The 25674-nt window shown below is 37.5% G+C and overlaps 1 protein-coding gene across 4 annotated transcripts; it reads right to left on the bottom strand.

Moving 5' to 3' along the window:
- Nucleotides 1-3785: 3785 nt before the first annotated feature.
- SSX2IP (SSX family member 2 interacting protein) lies at nucleotides 3786-24504 on the bottom strand. 4 transcript variants are annotated; one of them, XM_071750546.1, is made up of 17 exons: nucleotides 24403-24504; nucleotides 23918-24030; nucleotides 17947-17988; nucleotides 16884-16919; nucleotides 16158-16291; nucleotides 15205-15371; nucleotides 14772-14972; nucleotides 12856-12966; nucleotides 11745-11880; nucleotides 10231-10306; nucleotides 9982-10153; nucleotides 9157-9307; nucleotides 7574-7710; nucleotides 6989-7162; nucleotides 5712-5823; nucleotides 4875-4995; nucleotides 3786-4654 (listed from the first exon to the last, which is right to left on the bottom strand). In XM_071750546.1, the coding sequence occupies exons 5-17, from the start codon at nucleotides 16198-16200 to the stop codon at nucleotides 4573-4575; spliced, it is 1683 nt and encodes a 560-aa protein (XP_071606647.1). In that variant the 5' UTR covers nucleotides 16201-16291; nucleotides 16884-16919; nucleotides 17947-17988; nucleotides 23918-24030; nucleotides 24403-24504; the 3' UTR covers nucleotides 3786-4572. The 4 variants fall into 4 exon arrangements, with proteins under 4 accessions (XP_071606647.1, XP_071606648.1, XP_071606646.1 ...); XM_071750547.1 differs by lacking the exon at nucleotides 24403-24504 and adding an exon at nucleotides 24300-24375; XM_071750545.1 differs by lacking the exon at nucleotides 24403-24504 and adding an exon at nucleotides 24236-24339.
- Between the last annotated feature and the right edge of the window lie 1170 nt (nucleotides 24505-25674).

Raw genomic sequence — 25674 nt, forward strand, 5'->3', positions numbered from 1 at the left:
GCACATTTAGCATCCTACTGAAAACCTGCACATATGGAAAATATATATTTTCCATAATAAATAATAATAAATAAAATGTATTTAAATTAATCAGGGGATCAATGTGTCCTTTCAGCTCCGGTCACACTGACCATGAATATTTTTAAAATTAACAAAGATTTCATAAGCAATCTGTAAATATTTTATCTTCCAAGGTAAATGACAGCTAAATGTGAATAATTAAAACCCATGAGAGACTCTTAGCAGCAAAACAGGGGAAATAGGAGTGCAGGTCAGATAGAACTTTTCCATTTTCTAAGGAGCCAAACAGCCAAGCACCCAAACTGATGTAGGCTTGCAGCCAGCAGCATCACTGATTTAGCCACAGCCCAGGGACACATTCACACAAGTTGCCTGTTCTAGAAACATCAGGAGCATGGAGGCAACTGGAGCTGCACATTTGCCCTTTTTGAGCATGGTAATCATCAAAAGGGAGCAATGAGTTCTGGTCAGTCCCCCCAAAAATGTTACACAGTCTGCCAAAACAAGCAGTTTGGCAGCTGGATCAACAAAATAGGCAAGAAAAATTAAAAGGGGTGTTGGAGCTGGAGGGGATTTCTGGAGGGGTAGCTGCAGGCAATGCAATAAACAGCAGGCTTTAAGTCATCAAAAAACGTGAGTCTGATTCTAATTCAACACCTAGTGCATACTGGTTATTCAGGCTCTTTGCTTCTCTTCCCTAAATACCTACATTGTTGTAACATTAACCATAGGACTGTGATTTCTGGCAAACACTGTTTTAATGACTACAAATGAACATTTATTTTCTATCCCAGCAGTTTCTATAGTCTCCCACAAGCAACCGCTTTCCTGGGTTGTCAGTCCCACAAGTCTTAACTTTTTCTAAAGGATTCCATCTGTGCTGTGAATACCTCAGAGGTTGTGCAATCCCTATTTTAGGAACTGCCATCCAGGTCACAGCAGAAGACCACACTTGGAGGGAGATGGGACACATCAGCAAGCAATGTCTCTTCTTCCATGATGAGTATGTACAAGGAAATGTATGGTTTTTGTCTCAGATCACAAGCTTTTCGCTATGACATCTGCAAGCTCTTCTATTCAATTGCAATAATTTATCATTGAACATTTTTTAAAAACAAACCTACCTGTTCTACATTCCAGTTAGTTGTACATCTTGTACAACTCCCAGCTTTAATAAAGGAGCACAAGTACATTGTCAGGGTGAAAAACAGTGTATATTATTAGAATCTTTAAATTTTTTTTTATTTAATTGAAGTGGAACTTTGCTTGGCATGGTGGACATTAGAGGCCAGATATGCTGCCTGAAAGCAAGAAATAAATCATTGGGTAATTTGAACATTTCTTTTAGGATCAGATTTTGATTCAACCAATACCAGCTTTTCATATTGTGTTATCTACTTCTTCACGGAGGTTGGAGGGGAAGAAAGTAAAGCATGATTTCTTGTAAGCTTTGTGGTAACTGCAAATTAAAAAAAAAAAAAAAGCAACAAGGAAAAAAACCCAAAAGTAGTAGGAGTTACAAAACAACAAATAATTCATCATAGACAGCATTGCCATTAACCTGTAAATACTTCTATTTTCTTTTCAAGAATAACCTGTTTAGATTGATATTATATTGGGGACTTATTAGTTACCTTGGCCAGGTTGAAGTGCACATAGAACAATCCATAAGAAAAAGTTAGGATATAGACTGATTTTCATACATATAAGAAAATATTTTTGTCCTGCTGCTGCTGAAAACAGATCAAGCCTGCAGAAAATGTTGGAAGCAGTTTGTCAAAGGAGGAAGAGGGCTGCTTTGTAGGGAGAAAGTTAAGTTTTAATTTTTTTTTTGCTAATGGGCTGTTTTGCATTGTTTTGCACTGTATCATACTCAACCACCAGGGATGAAAAATATTAGCAGCTGTAATCTAATCCCATAGAGTAAATTCTCATACCTAATCCAATTGATATTTTTAGTAAATACACTCATCATATAGACAGAAAAAAAAGAAGCAACACATCTTGCATTTAAAGATTTTGTTAAACAAAACACCATAGTTTAAGAGAATGGCTCATCTTTTCCATACTATGCATAGGTATGCTGATCAGTCACTGGTAACAAGAACTTCTTGTTCCTTCTCAGGTAGGGCATTTGCTCTGTTACCTCAAATACCCCCTATTACTCCTGTGAGCAGTGTCCCCCTTTGCTCTTCAACAGCCTTCAAGTAAGAAAGATCCTGAAGTTGTTTCCAAGACAGAAAATATTGCAGTGTCACCATACTACCAACCAAACCATCTGCAGTGTTCATATCACTATAGTAACTTCAGATTTAAAAGCTTCCTGATCACTGTACCTAGATCAATCCAAAAACTCTAGGCACATTTTCTTTCTTTGCAGGGACAGACTCAACCTATTTACCAGACTTCCAGACCAGGTGTGGCAGGTCAGCTCAGGACTCAGTTGCATACACACATTTACCACTTTTGGTTTATTCATGGAGGCATCCAAATGAGTTTCCACTGCTGTTTTACACTATTACAGGATGCTAAATCAAAAAGTTATTACAAAATGTTTATTATCTGCTAATCATTTTATAGACAAACCTGAAAGATTTAATAGGTAAATTCTTTAATTTGTCAAAGGCATATCTATCCTAAACATTATTGCCATGCAGAAAAAACATCTTGCAAAAAAGTCCAAGTAAACTGAACGTATGTGCACGTCTCACCACAGCTCCAGGGAGCACCCCACGTTCCTGCAGCCCAGCAGCAGCCCCTGGTGGCGCTGGCACTGCCTCCACCAGGGACTCGCAGGCTTGGAAAGAAGAATCCTACCTGTAAAGTACTGTTCCCCCACCTAATTGCCAACATATCAATTTTTTCACTTTAGATCTTCGAAAATGTTTTTTGGATTTTTATGTTTATATTCAGGCACAAGCTTTCCAGCCTGCTGTGGAGGTGTGAGCCCAACAGTAACTACATGCTGCTAAACCCTTTCAGCAGATGACATAACTATTATCACCCATTTACTGAGGGAGAACTGGGGAAGTAAAAAAAAGTTATTATTTATATGGTCTTTCCAACGTGACCTATGCAACAGCAAGCTGAGCAGTAAGATCAGTGTATGCACTTCTGCTTCCTTAAGGGTGCTGTGAGAAAGTACTGCAAGGATCCTCTGCAGTTTGCATTGGTTACAACTGCACCTCAAGCTGCAACTCTGAGTACTTAATTTATCAGCATAAACTACAATTTTCTGTCTTAGCTTCTTGCAGAACTCCAGTTTCTTCCCTTTCCTATGTTATTCTACTGCTATTATTTCTAGCCAGTCCAGTCACTCCACTACATCCAGTTCTGAGGATAACAGGTAGAGCAGCACTGGATTTTCAGTGAAGGATTCTAGGCTGCAGAATTAATTTTCTTCCTATGATCCTGAGAAAGGCAGAAGATTCTCAGACAACCCCAAAAGGTCAGGTGCACTAGGATCAGAGCTACACACAGTCACAGATGCATGAAAACCCAACACTAGATAAGATGGATTGGCAATGGGCAAGGAAAAGTGCATGCTCAGGGTCAGATGAAGGAGAGTGAAACACCTTATCAATACCTGGGTATTTTTATATTACAAACAAAACACATTTCCCAACGGCTACACCACAAAGGATTCTGGAGTCAACTAAAAGAAAAAACTAAAAAAAACCAAAACCAACATCAGATTTGTTGATACTGTGCAAAGCCTTAAACCATGACAGTTTAAAAGTTTAGTGCACACAACACAGAACCAGTTTTCTTTAGAACAGTGTAACACATTTATTGTTCACATTTGAAATAAATTGGTTGCTGACTGAACCACTGAACATCCCAGATCTGTAAACTCAATATCACTATAAAACAATTTAAAATGGCAAGTAAAATAATGTTTCATTTAATGGTTTCTCAGCATAATCACTTTGTCTATTTACAAATATATAAACATTTTGCACTTTAAGTCATCTGAAATATCAAAGAGGTATATTCAAATCACACAATAAATATAGAACCTGTTTTGTTAAAAATCTACAGTATACTGTACATTCAAGTTGAGGCAAAAGAAGCTTTAATGCCAGTTATGCTTGAGAAATAAATGAATTTTTCCAATAATTAAACAATTTCTAAAAGTGCTATCTCTGCCCATGATGAAAGACAACATTAGGATCCAGTATTTTGTTACAGTCAAAGTTTCAGACCATTGCTTCATTCACAAAATCAAAGCTTCTGTTACTAGAAAAATATCAAAGCTTTTATATATTTTTAAATTCTGCTTTCAAGAGTTGCAAGGAAGAGGCCAAAAAAAAAAAGTCTAAAAAACAAGCCATGTGCACGCACATACACACACACCACAATTCAGATCACCACAAAATCCTTTAGAAGAATGATCAAACTCACAGCATTCTGTTTCACTTTAGAATGAAAAATTTATGAACAAATCTCTAACAAAAACCCCAGCAGGCAACCCTAGGAAGTCTAAGGCAGTTGTTCTATGTGCAAGTTTCTACACAGCAGAGTGCCAGAGTCTTTCCATGACTTTGTGCATTACTCAGTTTCTTCTTTGTCACTTTCCACCCACTGATTTGGCTCAATTTCTCCAGCAGACTTCTTTGTTGCAGCACTGGAACTGGGAAAAAGAGACTGTTATAAGGCAAATAAATTACACTCCAGACAGAATCACAATGCTGTTTTCATGATGCAAAATTTAATGTTTTGTTATATATAAATCATAAGACTTAGATCAGGCTTTTTAGTAAGTTACTCAAACAGTTTCTATGCTCACCACAAGACTTTATATATGTTTAAAGATATATAATAGGTAACCATTTCCAAAATAAATTAGATACCTGTTATACGTAATATATTGAGATATCTGGCAAGGTTCTTCTGAAACAGGATCACTCAACATACACTGAGGTTTTCTTTGCCGAGATGTGGATTTCGCTAACTGATTGTCTTGGTCAAAGCCTAAAGGAGATGTATATACATATTATATTATATATATATATATATATATATATATATATATATATATATCAGTGCAACTGAAAAAAAAATTAAGCACTTGCTTCTTTATGCCTTCTACTTTTAAAAGAAAACCAAACCCAAACATACTAAACATCTTATTGCAGATCTATAATAATAAATCTAATTGTTATAGATTTGTGATAATTTTTAAAAGTAACTTAATGCCACTGCAGTTATATTAATATTAGGATTATTCTAAATTTGAAAATTAAGCAGTTACATATACAACCACCAGTGCAACCAGTCATATTGAAGCAAGCTTAAAGTCACTCAAATGTAAGACTTCTCAATTTGAAATCTCTATACATGAGGATTTATTTAACTGCCTTAATGAGCATATTCACATTTATTTATTCCAAAAATTCCTCATTCTTACCAGCTGTGCTGTCATGTACTTGGTACTCACTACATCTCTTCACAAATATAAATTCATTACCAGTCATTACCAGTAACTGTGATAACTACTGGTTATCAATTGCCTTTTTAAAAGGAGATTCTGAACCATCAGTTACCCTGACATATAGAGGCATACAGGTACAAAGTAAAATTTGTCTTCAAGTTTTTTTTTTAATCTTTTTATTCATATTTGTATCTTCTAGCTAAAAGGGGGTTGGAAGAAAGACATTACAAGAACATAATTTGAATGAAATACTTGCTTCCTAAGAAGGCACTTGGAGATGTCACATTTTCAGAGTGCTTGTAATCAGTTGACATACTTAGGAACTGTTGCTTCAGCCACGCACCTCTATCTTCTTCAAATGCCTTCCTCTAGGAAAAGATATGGCAATTTACACTTGGGACCACAGAACAAGCTTAGTCCACAGCAGAAATCACATTGTCCATGCAATTAAGGAGAGCCAGCAGTTTTAACACAGAACTGGAGTCATGTGAGCAAGCTTTTGAATCCAGCAAGGATTAGCTGAGGAGCTATGCACTTACAAGCCAAACCCCATGTTTTGTTTCACAGAGGTCTGACTAATCCTTTCACTTTACTGTTCTCCAGTCCAGTGACACAATCTCCTACTGCTGCCTTCTATGCTCCCTTTTCCCCTCAGTGTTGCACAGCCTCTTGGAGGTAGCCCTCACTTCTGGGCAGCTGCCAGTAAGGGTTATTGCTTAAACCTCAACCCTGAGCCTTCTCCTAAACAGGTAAGAATGACACTGAATATAGCACTGATTACTTCTTTCTGAAACTGGGGAAGAAAGGGATTGTTTCTTTTTCCAACCACTCCAATTCCATTCATTTTCTGAGCACAGAAAATGAAAATAACGGGTAAAAGACAAACCTCCAAAAGATCCTGTGGCTCTGGAACCAAACAACAAGCTATTTCATCTCCAAAACCCATCAGTGAAACAGGATGTCTCCATTATATAAAATAATTAGAGCAAGCTGAATTTCAATGCAAACTTTCACAAACACCCACGGAGCTTAAAGCTTACAGCATTGCTTCTCTTTTCACAATTAAACATTTTAACAAGCAGAAGCACAGGCGGCTACACTAGCCACTGGTTTTCAAAAAAGTTTAGGAATTCAACCCTGAAGACAAATCTGACTGAAGTTTGCACAGGCCTTGCTTTCATAGGAAAGTAAACTTAAGCAGCATCTAATGAAGAACTTAGTGAACAAACAGACTGATTTCGGGGGATTACTTAGACAATTTAAAATGTGAAAAAACAGGTTATTTCAGTTGCAGCAACTGTACTTTCCAATATACACTTCTCTTTTTTTTGTTTTTGATACCAACAGAATGATCTCCTACAATGACCAAAGATATGTTTTATACACTATGGGAATAATCTTTCATCTGTAGATGTTAGCAAACAGCTACTGCTGGATGGCTGCTCTTCAGTATGTATAACAGCAGAACTACTTAATTGTAACTTGTCTTCCACAAGAGCTCCCTTTTCTAATACCCTTCTACTTTTCTGTTACCTCAAGTCCTAATCTAATGGCAGCTTCTGTAAAACTTCTTCGTTCCTTCTCAAAATTCTTTTTTTGTTCTCTAAATAGTCTCCATTCTTCCTGAAGACGCTCTCTTTCTTCCAACAAGTAGCAATCCTGTAGTAACAGAGTGGTGTCATCATCACACGGAGACATAAGCTGCTGCTGCAGATATAAAAAAGAAACATTAATTTGGGTGTGAATTTTAAGAAGTGCAGTATCTCCACACAAGTTCAGTTTTATCAGAAAAATAGTGGAAGTTTAATATGGAAACAAACAGTAAGTACAGTGGGGGCAGAGTTTTAGATGGCAAGCAAAATTTCTGTTCAAACAGCTGACCTCAGTCTTCCACACCTTTGTTTATCCCTCAAAATTATTCCTACCAGGATTATAAACTCTTAAAATTACTAACCAACCCATTGGCACATCTCTACTCAGACCAACCATTAATATATTTTATTTAAAGAACATTATCAAAGAAAGGAGAAAGGCTCAGGGATGAGGAAAGTAGCACAGTAAAAAAACAAATAATCTTGGATTTAGTTGAAGAAAACAAGAAGAATGAAAGACTCCTACCTGTAAGAGCTGTTGCTGAGTTTTAATCATTTCTTTACATTGCTGAATCTCTAGCTCTAGCTTTTCAGTTTCCAGCTCATGGTCTTCTCTGGAAATGACATCTTTTTCATTCAAAGCTCCTGAATGTACACGTGACACTAAGGGAAGAAAAAAGATACTTAAAAACAAAGCCAAAAAATCCCTCACATCAGGGACTCGTGGCCATAGCAGAAGGATTTAGACTGTATTTGTTTCATCATGAAAGGCACATACAAAATGAAAAAGTACATCTATATATATACATATATTGGAGAAAAGACAAAATTGGTGGTACATATCTAATTATGCACAAAATCCAGTTCAGACAAAAACCAGCAATGAAAACATATCTGTTCTGCATTCCCCAAGGTAAACCAAGCATCTGCACTGCAATTCAATTGTCACACGAAACCCCCACTTGTTTCAGCAGTTTTTTTAAAAGGAAAAACAAGACAAATGAACATGCTGCTAGCCTATTCTTCTGAGCTCATTTTTGAAGGGCATGTGTGTTCATAAAAATATGACAGTAACTATATTTATCACAGATATAAAAAGAAAGCCTTTCCTTGAAGTCCTGTGAAGGAGAAACAGTGCTAACAAACATTGTGTGCATATCTTCATCACAGTTAGAGAATGAATTAGTAAGTAATAAAATTTTGTACAGTACATACTGCTGAATTCAGTTTCATGTATAACTATCACAGTGATTGTAATGAGAAGTTTTGATCCCCTAATGTCAGTATTCAAACATTGAATCCTAAAGGACTACACCATGGTCCTCTCTATAAATCCAAAATAGGTCCCTTCAAGAAAATAGGAAATACTTGAAAAATTTTTCCTGATGCTTATAGCTTTTTTTTTTTCAGTTAGTTACACCAAATCAAGTATTACTTGGAACAAGTGTTCCTGAAGTCCTTTCTATAGTATAAACATATTCTCATAGACCATCTGCTCTTTTATTTGCAATTGCATGCATGACCTTCTCAGTCTTATTCTTAACTGCAAACATCCCTGTGGTAGCAGCAGCATTTGCTTGCACAGGAAAATAATACTAGGAAAGAATTTTATATATTTTTAGCCATCTTTTAATGCTGTTTAACAGCTGGAAATAAGAAGAGTCCGGCACCACCACATCAGCTGGTTTGTGTTAGAATGCCACAAGAAGCCTCAGAGGTATGGATGTGACAAGCCAAGACTCTTGAGAAGGATTTACATATTTTGCATCCAATTACTTCAAATTGTCACATCCCCATTACTGGTATATCCCCCAAAAGGTTACTATAGGGCATGTACTTGCAAAATAAAAATAATTATTTCTTCAGAAAGTTCATGATGACTGTGTCAAACTATACCCATGTCCAGGCTTGGAGTTTAATTGCTTTCCTAACCATTTACAATTAAAACTTGAACAGAATAATGCCCATGACAAACTTTTTCATGAAAGTCTGCCAAGTCACAGTTCCTTCCATTTTAGCTTAGACAGTCAGTAAGGTGACTAAGAGCATGATACTGAACAGAATTATCAGTTGCATTTTATATGTACATGTAATAGAGTTAAACTTCACCTTGGTTATCCAGCTTTTCAACATGGTTTTTTAACATTCTCCATTGTTTCCTAATGCTGTTAGTAAGCTGTTCTCGCACAGTTTCACAAGACAGTTCCCACATATTCTCTTTATTTAACTCTCCAATATCTTCCTCCAGGTCTGACAGCACCTGTAGAAGCAGAAACAAGAAACTGCAAACCACTCCACCATTCCAAATATTTGTGCTTGTTTACTTAAACATGAATATGGATTTAATGTACTGAAGAGGAAATATTTTTCCATCCAAGGTAATTTGACTGCCATGGAGTCCAGTTCCCTGACAGCATATGACCTGGCAGTTCCTAGAAACCCATCACAGGGAGCATATACCAGCTAACAAGACTCACTCAATCTCACACATCTTTGAGCTAGTTCAGACTCCTGGCTTCTGCTGTCAAACCTAAGCTGACAATAAATTCACTATGCAGCAGGAAGAGGATTTAAGACAAAGATTTTTTTCATGCTAATTTTGCTCTGCTTTATTTTTCTCCAAAAGACCACAACCACTGCTAATGGAATTCACACCTCCCTCTTCCACTTCCAGTACACTACTATTCAAACATCAAACCTGAACTGCTATCTCAAAAACTCAGATATAAAAGTCTAAATGGTCCAGGGGAGACTAGTTCTGGATAGTTTAGTAGATTTAAACTGAAAATCTGTTTGGTTTGATCTCAAGCACAGCAAAGGATGTGCAATCAACTGTGAGATCCACAAGAAATTTGTCTTTTTTTCCCCCATAATGATTAAATTACTCCAGCATTACACCAAGCTAAGATTTAATTTTAACTGAAGAATACTTACTGGCCCATCTTCACACCTTTCTTTAGGTTTCTGTTTCTGTGGTGGGAGAAGTGAAATCATCTCTTTCTTCATTTGCTGAAGAACTTTTTTCAGCTCAGCATTTTCCACTAAAAGCTGCTTTTGGCGTTGTTCATAATCACTTAACAGAACTTTGTACATTTCTTCTTCATTTCTGGAAGAAGAAATCTCACAGTAACAACATAGCAGTTATAATATATGCTTCAATTAATGTTGTTCTAAGACAACTACCTGGCTTCTGTCTTATCAGTCCTCCATGCACCTCTCTTCCCATCAGCTCTGCCAACATAATTTAGAACTTCCATGGCTACAAATTAAATGGATATTTCAAAGTGTGAAACAACATGCAAACACATAAATAAATCAGATTACATTATATTTACCTATTTGCATTTACATGTATTTATTGTCAAGATACCACATTACCAAATACCACACCCTCAGTCTTAAGACCCACATGAAACAATAATGCTCTGCTTAACAAAGTAAGAATAAGATAATCAAGGGAAGATTTTTGTGTTCAGAACCTCACAGAAGGAAATATTCTCAACCTGCCTTGTGTTTTTCATGCATTTCTTAATGGCACCTTTATCCCTATTTCAGCCTTGACATCAGTGGTAAATCAACTGTAATCTCTCCTCTGGAAAAAATGCCAGTTTTATCTCCAGCTTAGACTAATCAACTTCCTTTAAAAAAGTATTGCTCAAAACAGAAATTTCTTTGTCCACATTTGAAGGAAAAAGAAAGAAACAAAAACTACACAACAAACACCCTGAAACACCACATCACTCCAGATTAGAGGTCCAAATTCAATTCCAGTTAGCTAAAAAGCAAACAGTTAACTAGATTTAAAACCCTGTTATTTTGTCCTCACTGATGCTAGAACTAGTATTAAACAAGTGGAGTTGACAATGTGCCAAAAGTAAGTTTTACTGACCTCATGATGAAGCTTCTAGAGATTACTGAGCTGATACCTAAAAGACTTTCTGTAGCCAAAGTGTTCCTGCTTCTCTCCTAACCTGGTTTGGTTTACCCATAAGCACTTTGAGAAAGGATAAAAGAGCAGGACTTTCACTGGAGAAAACTTATATAAATTCTCTCAGGCCAGATATAGGAACAAAAGGTGCTGATATTTTTGTCAATTATGTAACACTGATACCCATTTTTAGCAACATATCACAAAAAAAACTATACTCACACTCAACACCACTGATGAGTATGTCAAACAAGTTTCATACAATACATACAAATAGTCACAAGATTTCTCCTCATTTCACAGAGCACTAGATGCTATGTCTATCTTGCTGTTTCCTCTCTAAAATTTCTTATTGCTTATTGTTAGCACAAATATACTTCAGTATCTCAAGGAGAAAAGTTCATGCAATGTTTCTTCCCAGTTTTAAGTGGTGAGTATAATACAGTGCATTATCGAGAGTCCTGTGATGGCAGCAGTAGCAAGAAAGTAGGAGACAGCTCTAGCTTAGGAATTAAAAATTATCTCTAGTGAAAAACTGATTTTATAAAGACCTCCATCTTGTGAATGATCTTATGAAACACAACATAAAAGTTCGTTAGCCTTACACAATCAGCTGACATGAAATACTACATTTTTTAAGATTTTAACATTTAAATTAAAATATACAAGAGGAGGGCCATACTGGCTTTAAAGAATTTTACCAAATTTAAACATTTTTAACAGACAGAATGGGCTGTTTCGCTGCAGTAAAATTCCCAGAGCTACTTACCTATCTTTTTGTCCTTTTTGTTCATAACTAACTGATGCAAACGTTCTTTTAATTTGTTATATTCTCGCTCTTTCCTTTTCATATCATGATTGTACTGTGTAGCTCTACTGGAAATTATGTTCTGTAACTTCTGTACCTAAAAGCAACCCCACAAAAACCTGTATAGAGCTTAAACACATCGATTTCTTTAGAAAACAAAAACAAATACAAGAAACAAAATGATGCTTGTATTAAACTGTGTTTCTGGTGAAGTGACAAAAGGAATCAGGAGAACTCTTCCCAACCCATGGATTCTGGACTGAGACTTAGCCCAAGGAATTTTCTTTTTTGCAGAAACCACCACCATAAACAACATAATATAATACTATAGCTCCTCTGAAGTATTACTGAACTCCTGTTCTGGCAATTCATGTAACCTTCTTTAATAACTTTATTGAACGCAGCAAAGAGATTTTTTTGTTTTGGTAATCAATGTTCAGGACCTAGTTTAACTTTAAAGTATGCTTGTTAGGTTTACACTACAAAAGAGACCTCTTTGGGCAGCACAATGCTGAAAGACTGCCTATTCCATTTGGTCTAAAAGAACATTAAAACATATCAAACCACGTTTTTAGCCTGTACTATCAACTACCTGAATTGTGGAGGTTTTTTATTCATTAATTTTAACCTTACGAACAGCACATATTTTAAGGTGGAACTTTAGGATATTCACTATAGGACTGTGTAAGAAGCATATTAGAAACAAATCCCAAACTAAGCAGTCTTCAATTTCTTCAATTTCCAAGAATCCCAGGTCTAATGAGAATGTGCTTTTGGGCTGGGTTTCCTTCCCCTTCCTTTTGGTCTTTTGCTCTCTCCTGTATCACAAAAATCCACCCGTAACAAAAATCCAAACAGAAATCTCCTATACACATAGGTTTAAGAATGTGACTGAATCCTGTTGCCCCCTCCTATCTGAGAGCATTGTAACATAAAGCTATGCTCAAAAGTATAGAAAGTCTCAGAAAACTGCATGTGTGTTCCTGCAGTACACTTTACAATAATTACAGCTTGGATTTAACGCTTACAGAACCTATTTATCCACATGCAACATGCCAGGTTCATCACTCACTTCGTCCTTTTCGTTTTTAAGTAACTGGTGCAAGTTTCTGTTCTTGCTTTGCAGTTGTCTGTCTCTTTCCTGAAGTCCAACTATTTCCCTTTTAGATAATTCCAACTGTTCCTAGAAAAAGAATTGAGGGTTCAGTATCTGTAAGAATTAATAGCAAATGATTCAAAGAAATAAACAAACAAAAAAACCCCACCCAAACCGAACAGCCAAACCACATCTCTTGAACTTTGTTAGCCTACAGATTTCAAATCTGATGCTTTGGGGATGATCTTGCATTCTCAGTGACAAATTAATTCTATTTTCTGGAGCAAGAAGTATGATTCTCCAGTACAAGAAACAATCTGGCTCACAATAAATAAACGTTTAGCTTGGTATTTAACAGATACCTAATACAGCCATTACATTAAGTTGGGATTCTTTAAACACCTGTACACTATGATAGTGAGGTGAAAACTGAACAACTGTATAAATTTGGAACTACAGTATCACTGGAATGTTTCTTTTAAATAATCAAGGAACAGTTAACACTGACTTGCAGTGTGACCACAGAAAAGCAAACAGGACATTTCATATACAGAGTAAAGATACACAGATTATTTCATTAAAATAGATTATGCAAAACTAGCATTTTATAAATCTTTTTCTACAAATGAGACTCAAACAAACCTGAAATTTCCAACTTAAAGGACTAAGCTATGTGCAAATTTTGTTGTTTTATTTTTTTCCTATGTTTAGTAAGCTACAAGTGTGTAGATGTATTTAAGCAACATGGGAATACAGGTAACACAGTTAGAAATCAAGATAATCGCTGCATAGTATTTAAAAGAATTTAGATGAGAAACCTTACAAACTGGCAGCCAGATTAAATACTCTGTAGAAGCAGTACTAATAAATTTCCACACATTTCCACACACCGTAAGGCCATTTGTCTGGGGAAAGTAACTGCAGAGTTCTGGAATTTAATATTCCATAGCATTTGCATTAAAATGTGTGCAGTTGCATGTTATTTTTAATGTCACACTGAAATGCTCCTACATGGTTCAATCCCAGCAAAAGGACTACTGTGATTTTGAGAATCTACAGCAGTATTTGTCAGTGGGGTAATGCTGGAAAGCCCTAGTGGTAAATAAAAAAAAAAGCCCCAAATCATGCACTGAAATATTTTAATTGCTAATGATTAATATTAATTAAAATGATTAATTAATAATTAAAATTGTAAAACAAATTTAAATTATTAATTATTATTTACTAGTTTGAGGGTTTTTTTACAGAATCAAAGGAAAGACACTCCTCTAATATGACTGCACATACAAGTAGTCAGGAAGCAACATCGATGGTGAACTTCCAAAAAATCAGCTACTCCAGTGACTGGCCTTATACATGTATTTATCCTGAGACAAAACAATGCTTAGTAACTTTAGCTTTGAAAACAGCTTCTGAGCAATTCTTATAAAGAGCCTTTGTAGTCAGCTATCCAAGGAATCCAACAGAGAAAATACATGGAAAAATCTACAGATACAGACTGGTTGCAACCCTGCAAACACCCACTAGAAACGCGACCTACACTTTTACTGATTACAATTATATTGTGAATTTATCTTTTAGATCTGGGCATATCCTTTTAAGTGACCCTAAATTATAGCAACTGAAGTCTTTAATATTTTCTCCCATAGCATGCATTAGCACTCTAAATTTGAACAGTCTTCCATTCTCCTTGATTAAAGTGGCCATAATTCTCAGTAAGTATTTGGTTCTCTCAGTAATACATATTCTGTTAACATTATGAATTTGCAGATGGAAAAAAGGCTTTAAAAAAATCCTGGGAGAAAACCAAATAGCGCTCACTGTTAAGAATATACAGTATCTGTTAAACATTAAGTGTTGCATAATATTGGTGGAATTGTCTTGTTTTCTACCTTTAATTTAGCATAGCAGTTCTGCAAGTGATCCATATCACTACCCAGTTTCAGATGCTGCATTTCTACTTCTTCCTGAGCTCGAAGGTTCTTGTGCTGCCGTACAAGCAATTCATTCATGCTGTTTATGATAGATATTAAATTTAATTCTTTTCCTTTGGACTCCGCATAAATAGAAGGAAAGCCCAATGTTGTCAATTCCTGGTAAAAGACAAGGGTAGGGGGGAAATAAACAACTGGATCAAGCTCTCAGTTCTCCAAAAGAGAAACAATATCTATATGAAATTCTAGACAAAGGGAAAGAAATTTCCTCATTTCCCAGCAGCTGGCTTCTGTGCATTGAGAGAAACCTTCTTAATCCAGTGAATCTTTACTATCACAACGGATTTAATGACACCTTGAGACAACCTCCAATAAACAAGATCCAGCTTACCCTATTGAGATAGGATATACTCTGTTCAAGATTCTCTTCTGTGCAGAAGGCACTGAAAAAGCTGTGCATGCTTTTGGATGAAGGCAGTGGCAAGCGTAGCACTTGTGAGTTCATGCTTAGAGGAGTTATCTTCTTCTCTGAGGTATACTGAAAAATATTTTTGCTATCTAAAAGGTAAAAACGATAAGAAAAAAGTCAGGGCAGAAGTTTAGGACACATCTCAAGCAAAAAAAAAAAACAGATCTCCAACTGCTCAAATTGCTCTCTATAGAAATTTACAAGTCTTCAGCTTACAATTTTCTAGAATCACATATATTGAAGAATTCACCATAAAAATTATTTGTGAACTTCCACTGAAGTTTTAGACTCATTAATATGTTAAGGTATTATATCTTTCAAATTTTACTCTTCCACCAGGAAAAAAAACCTGCCCATTATTATTATCAATTGCGTTGCTACTGTTTTCTCTTTTACACAGGTGCAGAAGCTGTGCATTAGTGAAAATTCTTACAGAATGTACAATATCCTCATTCATATTTATTTTATACTGTTACTTACTCTTCCACTAGGTAGAGGCAGGCAAGAAAATATTTACTAATTTAATATTAATTATATTTATAATATATTAATATATTAATATTAATATTTGTAATCATTGTATGAGACAACAGAATTTAGAAAAAGAAATCTCTGAAAGCACAAGATTTGCTGAAAAATCTGACTAAGAATGTGGCTGAAAAGTCTTAGAACCTTTATATTATGTGAAAGGACAGTATTTTACAGCAGCACTTCTGTAAGGACTCTATCTAAAGCAAAACACTATGTGCTACACATTAACATTCTGCTGAACTAGCCAATTATGTCATGCATGAAACTCTGCTCTCTATTTAGCAGCTATAACAACACTGGTAAAGTTAGCAAATCCACTAAATCCAAGAATATTACCAGTTTACCTGATGACAGCACCGGCACAGTAATAGTCTTCCAATCTCCCATAGCAACAAAGACAGGCAGGGTACCTGAGCAACTGGTTCAGCAGTGAAGTATTTAGTACAATTGCTGGCAATGTGTGTTACGTAGGCATCTCCTAAAATAGCAAGAGCAGTTCAGATTAACAATAGCAGCTAATACAGTTAGAAGATTAAAGCAAGCATAAGAGTGCAACTATTGGACTTGAGCCAAATGAAATTTTTCTACTTTTTTACATAGCACTTGGAACACAATAAGTACAGCAAATATGATGCCGTAAAAAATTATGCATCTACCTATATTAAGTCAGCCCTAAACTAAACTAAATCTTGGAAGCCAACCATTTACTAAAATGCCATGCACATGTGGAGATAACAAAGACACTGTAGGTAACTTTCTGTTGATATACAGCAGCTAAACCACAGCAAGTCAAATACTGAGTATTTTCCTGTCACATAATGAGTAAGCAATTTTACAATAAACTTTTGAAGTTTTAACATAAACCAGTCTGAGTGGAATTATTACTTAAAGAGTAAGGGCTCTATAGACAATATATTGGCATAGAGAGGGCAAAAGGAATTTCTAATAAATATTTAATCATTTATATTTAACTTAACCTGTATATATAGTTATATTTCTGTTCCCTGGCAAACTCCTCGCTTCTTTGCAAGACTACTAAAATTGCTGAAGAAAACAAATAGAAGTCTCACCCTGTTGGCACAACTGCTCAGTACAGCACTGGCTCTCTGGAAACCAAAGGAAAGTCACGCAGTCATAAGAAAAGAACAAACTGTTTGTCCCTACCCTACCTCCAGTGCCCAGTTAAGAAGGCACATAATAGCATTAGAATTACAGCGCTGCTGGAAAGTTAAAATCCAGCTTGGATGATTAAGATTTGGACAGCATCAGCTGTTAAATGAACAATGATGCTTCAGGGAAACAAACTTTCCACCTGACAAGAAAGGACAACCTCCCCCCCCTTTTTTTTCCTCAAACAGTAATTTGGAATAATATCTGAAGTAATCATATCAGTTTTAATTGGACTATGTAGACTTCTAGAGGAAAGGGATGTTTTCCCCTAACCCTTGCTAATGTTCCAATAAACACACTCTGTATAAGCAACTTACAAATTTCTGACACAAAAACTTTGCATTTTTATCACTGTGGAAAGCTATAATTTGGTGTGTGTGTGTGAAGAATGAAAGGAGGAGGAGAGAAGAGAGGGAGAAGTTTGTTCTCTTTTCTGCAAAGGTCTCTTGAGAACAGAGAATAAAAATCCTTATCAACATTTCAAAGCACAAAACACAGCACCCAAAGCAGCACCACCAAGTTCTTAAGAGTCCATACTGGTGCACAGCCATGTTAGAGAATGCTCATCACCTGAAGGTAAAATAACCAGCTGGATGAATGTTTCTTCAGGTTCAAAAATTTACTTGGAAGGTAAACTGTTATTCCCCAGCTGAGTAGAAACCCTGCAGGATCTACTCAATTACACATCAGAAAGTACAAATAATGCAGAAAGAACACTCAGCCAATGTACCAATCTAGTGGCTGTTCTTCTTTAATGGGTATTTCTGCTTTCTCTCTGCTCATATTCATATGTGCACATTTTCCATTTTTTCTCCCATAAAACCAAGGTGTGCAGAAACAAAAGTTCAGATTCTAAATACAAGAATTAACTTAATAGCAGAAAAAGACAATCTTTATCCCATCCAACACAATTGTGCTTTTAAAAATGGAATTCAAAGTCAAACTAAGGGAGACACTTCTTACATGTTAAGTTTTGTTTCTGTTGGATCCATCAGATACTGAAACCTGCAAGTGTAAAATAAAGAAGGCAAATTAAGCTACAAGTATATTCTCATTACTGGTATTGCAATCCTGCATTCTAATTAGGTATTGCAAAATATTTTTAAGAAACAAGACACACAAATCCCATTAAGCACTGCTGGAAAGTCTACAAAAGTACTACTCACATTTCAGATATGCCATTACCCTCAAACAAACTGGCTTTTATTCTTTAAGAGACTGCATAGCCATTGAAGATCTTATCACCCAAATTCCCAGCACATACAGTATAACCAACCCACTGGCCTCTCAACACTGACAATACTATTCTGACACAGCATCTATCACCCCAAACAATGTTTGACTGGAAGCAGAAACAGGACTAGTCCAGGTGTGGGAATGAAACTATTTTCTACATTTTAGCCCTGAAAGCCACATGCAGATGCATTCAGTACAGTTGCTTTATCAAGATTACTCTCCAGTGACACTTCTAGGTACTCAGCAAGAGGACACAAAGAAAATTAACACTCAGGCTCATATGTACATCTAGTGAAGACTGAGAAAGACCATAGGTAGTACAATGAAGTCCAGACAGTGCAACCATATTCTTCCCACAGTAATCAACCCTGAAGGTTCTATTTTTAAAGTATTTTGTACTTGAAACATCTTTACATACTGTATTTAGAATTTAATTTGGATGTGCAGAACAAGACAACCCTGTGTCAGCTGCTAAAGGGAATGCTACAAACCTTTAGTCCCATGCTGAGATCATCTTATAATTTCCACATGGCTTCTACTGCTAGTTCAGGACCTTTGCTGTCACTTCTAAAGCTATATCCAGTGATTAAGACCCATCAGATACATTTCCTTCCCAGTCTGGGCAGTTCCTCTGTAGCAAGAGAGCTCAGAATAGCCTCACTAAAGTATGCATGAGCTAAAGATAAGCATTCCTGATGAAGATAGTGTGGATGCAAATTTAATTAAGACACCGTATTAAGGAGGAATTCTTCATCTTTAATACACTACAAACTTTGTCTTTAACCACTGTCTTTAACTACTGTAACATAGAAGAAAGGAAATTCACAAAGAGGAAGAAAAGTTACTCTAGAGCACTGTTTTGTGTAATTATGGAACAATAATAGAACACATAAGATCAAGAAGGATTGAAAAGTATTTTAGGGATCTCCCCAGGCTATCTTAGTTAAGACAAAAAGGCTTTAAGCTAACAAAAGTATTAAGAGGTTTTCTGTTTCTATAGTTGCTTTTGGTTTGTTCTTCAGTTTGGGTTGGTTGTTGTTTTTCCTCGCCTCAAATCCTGGTTGGGAAAACAGTAGGGAGAAAAAAAAAAAAAAAATTTTGCCACTTCCCAGCATTTCATACTCATGTCAGAAATCTGACTTCACTGCAGGTGGAAGACTAAAAACCACTGAACAGCCAAAACTGCTGTAACTATTTAAAGATTTTCCTTCTGTGCTATTCTCTGTTTTTTGTAGTTATTTCACCAATAGGTTTGATGACTTGCCCAAAAAGTTGTAATGATCTAGAGCTTGCTGGATGCAATTCTGCCAATTGGCAGTGCCACTTCCTGTCCCCAGCAAGACATTTCTGGAGTGGACAAGACCTAGGTGGATCATCAAAAAATGAGCCTCTGAGACACAAACTCAAACTCATGAACATAAAAGCAGAGCCATGTCACTGCAAACAAATTTAAAAACCAAACAAAAAAGCCCAAATACACACACCTCTCCAAAATGCTTACACTAAAATCACAGAGAGCTTGAATAATACTAAGGAAACAATGATTAAACCAAGGCACTCAAGTGCTTTCTGGAAAAAGTGAAGTACCAAAAAAGCTCAAAGAACTTGAATTGTCATGGTAATAACATACCAGAACTTTATCCTTAGAAAGGCAGAGGGGGAGTTTTTTGACAAAAGTCTACAGGATTCCTACACCATTCACTAAACTCCTACATAATTCAGTAATAAATACATCTTTCTTTTCAAGGAGAAGTTTAATCTAAACTTAAAAAATAGTATGTTTCACAAACCCAGAGAGCTGAAAGGAACTGTTCTTAAAATTACTAGTTTATATTTTGGTAAACAGGGGAGGGACTGAAAATTAATGAGACAAGATTCAAGACAGAAATCTGATTAAGTAAGCCTGAGTGCAGACTATAACATACCTCAACCACAAATACTAAGAAATAGGGTTATAAACTTTACTCAATGCAGCATACTTAGAATTTCTTAGTATCCTGCTTAAACTTGAAAAGGCATACTTGTAACTGAGTCTGTATAACTCAGAAAATCAGAAGAGACTTGCTTGCTTGTCACAGCACTGTGCTGTGATTGTATTACACCATCTGGTCACCTCTAACCTGCACAGGGTGTGACACAAATGGGAAACACACTATATGGTAACCCAGAAAGCATTTTTTTTACTGAAGGTAGAAAGCATCAGGATTTTTTCTCTGTCCCCAGTATCCCAATATCTTGGAAAAAAAAGCTTTAAAAAGTCAGCATCAACCAGAAATTGTCAAACATTCCTTCTCTGTGTATGTCAAATAATACTGGAAGTTGTGACCTGTCTGTTTCAACTTGCAAACCTGGAAAGTGTGCGTGCCTGCATTTACTTAAAAGGCAATACAACTCCTTCAACTAAAATTAAAGGAACTGTGAATCTGCTTAAAGATTTTACATTTGTTTAGTAATCCACAGATGCCACACAGATGGCTTTTATCTGGATAGACAGACAGAGCAGTCTATGTAAATTTAGGGCCCACTCCAATCATGACATGGCAGGTTTACACATGTATCACTGATACTGTCATAAGGCATTGCTGTAATTCATGTAATCACTGTGGAAGTCCATGCATTTACTCTCTCGGGTTTTGAAACTTCTCTCTACAGCTGTTTCAACACCAGTTTACAATTAGCACTAAAATATGCATATTGTATCCACTGACAACTGCATAGTTGAAAAAATTCCTTTCCCTAAAGACCTATTATAGTTTTAGTGACCTTCACTTACTTTTGTAATTTTGATGAAGGTCTTGGATTCGAAGCAGACCCCAGATCTTTCCTCTTACATTTACAGGAAGGTGGCAATGTAATTGCTTTCTATTAACTGCAAATCAGGATTGAGGAAAGCCTTCCACTTAACTGCATTCTATGGGAACTTTAAATAATGTCAAATTTCCAGCTAAAATTCTCAGTATTGTCAAAAATAATGTGAAAATGCAATTCACATCACACAGCCTGAGCATATTAAATCTCTGCTTCATGCTGAGAGTGTCTTACTCAGAAAATCCTAACTACATTTTTCTGTTCCATTTTACTTGGCAAACAAGAAGACCAGGACTTCTAAGAAAATGTTTATTTGATCTTCAACACATACAACCACACAAGATTATCTCCTCACAACTAACAAAATTCAAAGTTCAAATGACCATTCTTTCATGGTCTTTACCTCCAACACTCAGGTTATAAGAAATACAATCTGATCCACTACCTCAAGATCCAACCCTATCTTTCACATACACAACTGAAATTCTGTTCATGCAATCACTGAAAGAATTGCAAGACACAGAAATGTTTCATCTGGCTACCCAATTCCTACCCATTCTGAACTAGCACTATGGGTTTTCACATTAGCATGTTCCTGTTACTAAACAATGTATTTTTGTTCATCTTCACAACTATATTCCTCTGTTTACACTCAAAACATTTATTGCATGTAGCTGAAGTAGAATATTCTGCTACCAAACCTTCCCACTTCACAGATACCCAAAAGGAAAACCTTAGAAACTGTCTTCTCTAGTTCCATCTCCTTTTCCTGAGATTCACTTTAGCCAAATTTTATAGCTTTGCTGACTCAGGAAACAGAAGACTTAAAACAAAACAACAAACCAAACCAACAAAAAAAAAAAAGCAAAACCCCCCAAAAAAACCCCACAATGAAACAAACCTCAACTACAGTTAGCAATATTTATTGGGCAGAGCCAGAACTAGTATTCCAGATATCAGAAATCATTAAACTCTCAAGTTCCAGTAGCTCATAATCTATAGATCAGGCATGGAGTGGAAGGCAGTAATTGTACCTAATTTCTCTAAACATTGCCAGGAATTCAAGGAACTGGCTTTCCCCAAAATCCTGAGTTTCTATTAAGTAAAACAGAAGTGTCTCAAAATTGACTTCATAATTGCAAACAAGCAGGACCTGTGAAATGTCAGTACACCTGTGGAAGGAAAGAACACTAACAAGCCTGCCCAGTGCTCTGGAAGAAGGAATGAGCCAACATACAAGACAGCATAACTGGATTTTCAGTGTTTCCCACTAAAAGCTCTTAAGCTGCCAGGGGATTTATTAGTGACCAATTATAGACAACAAATGGTGCAATCTAGGAATAAAGAAGGTGAGGAGGGGGTTTGAAAGTATACCACATGAAAGTCCCAAAGATACAAAAATCTTTGTACCACATGAAAGTCCAAAGGGGTCTGTCTGTACAAGAATCTCTATTGTTCAGCAAATTTTAAAAAGTGATGAATGGGTAAATGAGAAAGTTCATGTATTCTACACAGTTATTCAGAAAAATAAATGCCCATACTGAATGACAAGCACTGCAGAAGGTTATCCTCATACTAAGCAAACAGATGATAAAGATCAGCAGCTGAAATTCCCTGTTCATAAACACAAATTAACACAATGAAATCAACAAGTCTGCTACCTACTTAAACCAACAGCCTCTAGTTAGGCATTATCATGCAGAAAGAGATCCCAGGGTTACTATGATTAGCCTTCTAGAAATAACAGCTCACAGGCAGTTAAGGGAACATTGGGGCAGAGGACAGAAAAGAGATGATCACAACATCTGTCTATGAACAATAAGCTTCCCCAGTTTAAATAATCACACACAACTACAACCTTCTGTGTATATATGTAAAAAAAAAAACAGATCTGAAAATGGTGCATGAAGGTTAACTGATCTTTTCATACAAGAAACTAATAAGCTAGAAGATGAAAAAGCTATAGAAATTGGACAAACGTACAAAAAATAATTATTCATTGCTTCTTTTGACACAACAGCTAAGCAGAATGAAATGAAACATAAGAGCATTTTCTCCATATAAAACACAGACTGCTAACTTATATCACCATGAGGTTGCTGCAATTATTCATAAACTGGCTCAAATTCATTGAAAAGCATTCATGAGCAGGTATTAAATTTAGAAAGAGATATACAACCTCAGCTCAGAAATCCTTCAGCTCCAGAGTGCAGTATAATAGAAGGATATATAGATAAAAACAGCATTGTACAACCAACCTATACTTAATGATCTTTTCATTCTTTTTCTGGCATCTGATGCCAGCCACTTTCAGAGAGAAGACACTGATCCCAATGAGCCTTGTACTGCCCTTTGCTATGCTCTCTCCAGTCCAAATGATAACTGGTAGTACTACCACAGCCTTTGCCATGGCAAAAAGCAAGAAAGACTATCTTTCCCCCGTAATACTTAAATCTGAAATCTCCATCAATGGCATCAAACAATCTCTCTAGGTCTCCTTCCAAGTTCACTATTGAAATTTACCTTTTACAATCATATTCTACTTCAAAGGCCTCCTATTTCAAGTATTTTCCCTGAAATACCTATCATACCTTAGTAGCCTATGGAGACCTATACAACTATTTCACTGACAGCAAAGAAAGCAGCAGAGTGTTCAACATAAGCAGGGGATGCACTAATACTACAAACTGATCTTGGATTAAAATATGCTCCTCAAAATGAAAAGGACTTCACTGCAAATACAGGAGGGAAATATTAAAAAATTAAATAAGATACAAGCAAGAAGCTAAAATCCTTTTTGGAACCTCTACTGTTAGATCACGAGAAACTACCAGCTAAACCCGAGCAGTCACAAATTCACTGACTCAGTAGAAAGCTTTACGGCTCTCACCTCTTGGAGCATCCGCCGCTTGTAGCTTCACTGAGATCAAAAAAACGTTGGGCCCTCCAGGACAGCCGAAACACGAACCGACCTCTCCCTCGTCCCTACAGCTCAGCTGGAGCCTGATAAGACCAAACACATGTCAAAACCCAAACCACCGCCACGGCCAAGGAGGCCACCGCCACCGCCCCCCCTCCTCCTCCGCCCCTCACGCAGCCCGGCGCGGCCGCCAAACCGCAGCCTGCGGCAACACCGCTCCCCGCGGCCGCCCCACGCCAGGCACCCACAGGCGGGGCGGGCGGGCAGAGCTCCCCGCGGCCCCGGTACCTCAGCGCTGCGCTCCCGCGCCGGCCCCGACCCCGGCCCCCTCCCCCCGCAGAGCGCCTGTTACCCGCCGCGCGTCACAGGCGGGGACGCAGCCCCCGCGGAACCCCCCTCCCGAGCCGCCGGTGAGAGGAAGGAGAAGCCCCGCACACCCCTCCGCGTAGCACCACCTGCTGCCGACGCGACGGGGGGAAGGGAAGAGGAGAGGAGAGAGACGGCTCCTAAGAGAGCTCCGTTCCGCGCCCCGCAGCTGCCGACGCCACCGATCCGGCCCCTGGCCAGCCCCCGCGCGGTTAACCCCCGCCGCCCGCACACCCCCGCCCCAGCGCCGCCGCCATTGGCTGGGCTGTCGCTAGGAAACCTTCAACAGGGGCCTGCACCACCCCGGCGGCCTCGGCCGGTGGCGGGGCAGGTGCCGCCGCAGCGCCGGCGTGAGTCAGGGCACGGCCCGGAGACGGTAGCTGCACGTTTGGGACCTGTTGGCAGGTGGTGAGGGGAAGAGGAGGCAGAGGAATGGTTGGGCTGATAGAAGTCCTCGTGAGGCCTGGGCCCTCCGGAGCTCCGCGTGTAAACAGGGCTATGTCTCCTTACCTGCTGTAAGACCATTCACAGAGGACAGAGTGGTCACTACTGGTGTAAAGAAATCGGTCTTGAAAGATTAACCCTTACCTTTGGCTACGTGTTGCTTCTTTTTCCCCACTCGGACAATTTCAGTGTCTGTACACACAACGAGGCCCTGCTGTGTGCCATGTTGTTACTCAGCTACTCCAGAAACACATTTTGGTAGAATACACTTTAAAGAGGACAGCCTCTTAAGCACTGCTGTGTGAAATAAAGGTGTGGCTGATCTGAGAAATTAGCTGACACGAGGAATTTCTGGCATTCAGCAAGAGCAAGCTCTGCCCAGACATCACAAAAATGCTTCCCTGTGGGAGACCTCTCGTATCTGGCAGTCCCCTCTGGAGCTGGGAGTGGTGGTGGTGGAGCACCTGCACACCCAGTCTGGCGCATGCCTTATTTGGGTTACCTTCTCTCCAGGTTAATAAACAATAATGTACAAGATTACCAACCCTACTCTCATTTTTTTTTTTAAAGATGAGGTCACCAGAACGGCTTCTTCTAAGTAAAATAACATTCTTAATACAGTAAACATTTTAATTTCTAGTGACTAATGAGTCTAAGCTCCATTCTCCATAAACTTCTCTTTATTAGTCCAATATTCTTTACATATAGCTTTGATGGGAGCATCCTGTGGGAGGACTCAGTGCAATTGATAACAAATGTCCAAACACAAGAAAGTGAAGAGACAGGATTGTTTTTGACAGTTTATCAAAACCTATTGTGTTACAGGCCAGATCAAGAAAGCATGAAATGATTACTAACAGAAAAACTGCTTAAAATGCGGTAGACGAGATGATTGTTACAACTGAAAACTACCATTG

This window comes from Heliangelus exortis, chromosome 8 (genome assembly GCF_036169615.1).
Source record: "Heliangelus exortis chromosome 8, bHelExo1.hap1, whole genome shotgun sequence".
In the NCBI taxonomy this organism is placed as follows: Eukaryota; Metazoa; Chordata; class Aves; order Apodiformes; family Trochilidae; genus Heliangelus; species Heliangelus exortis.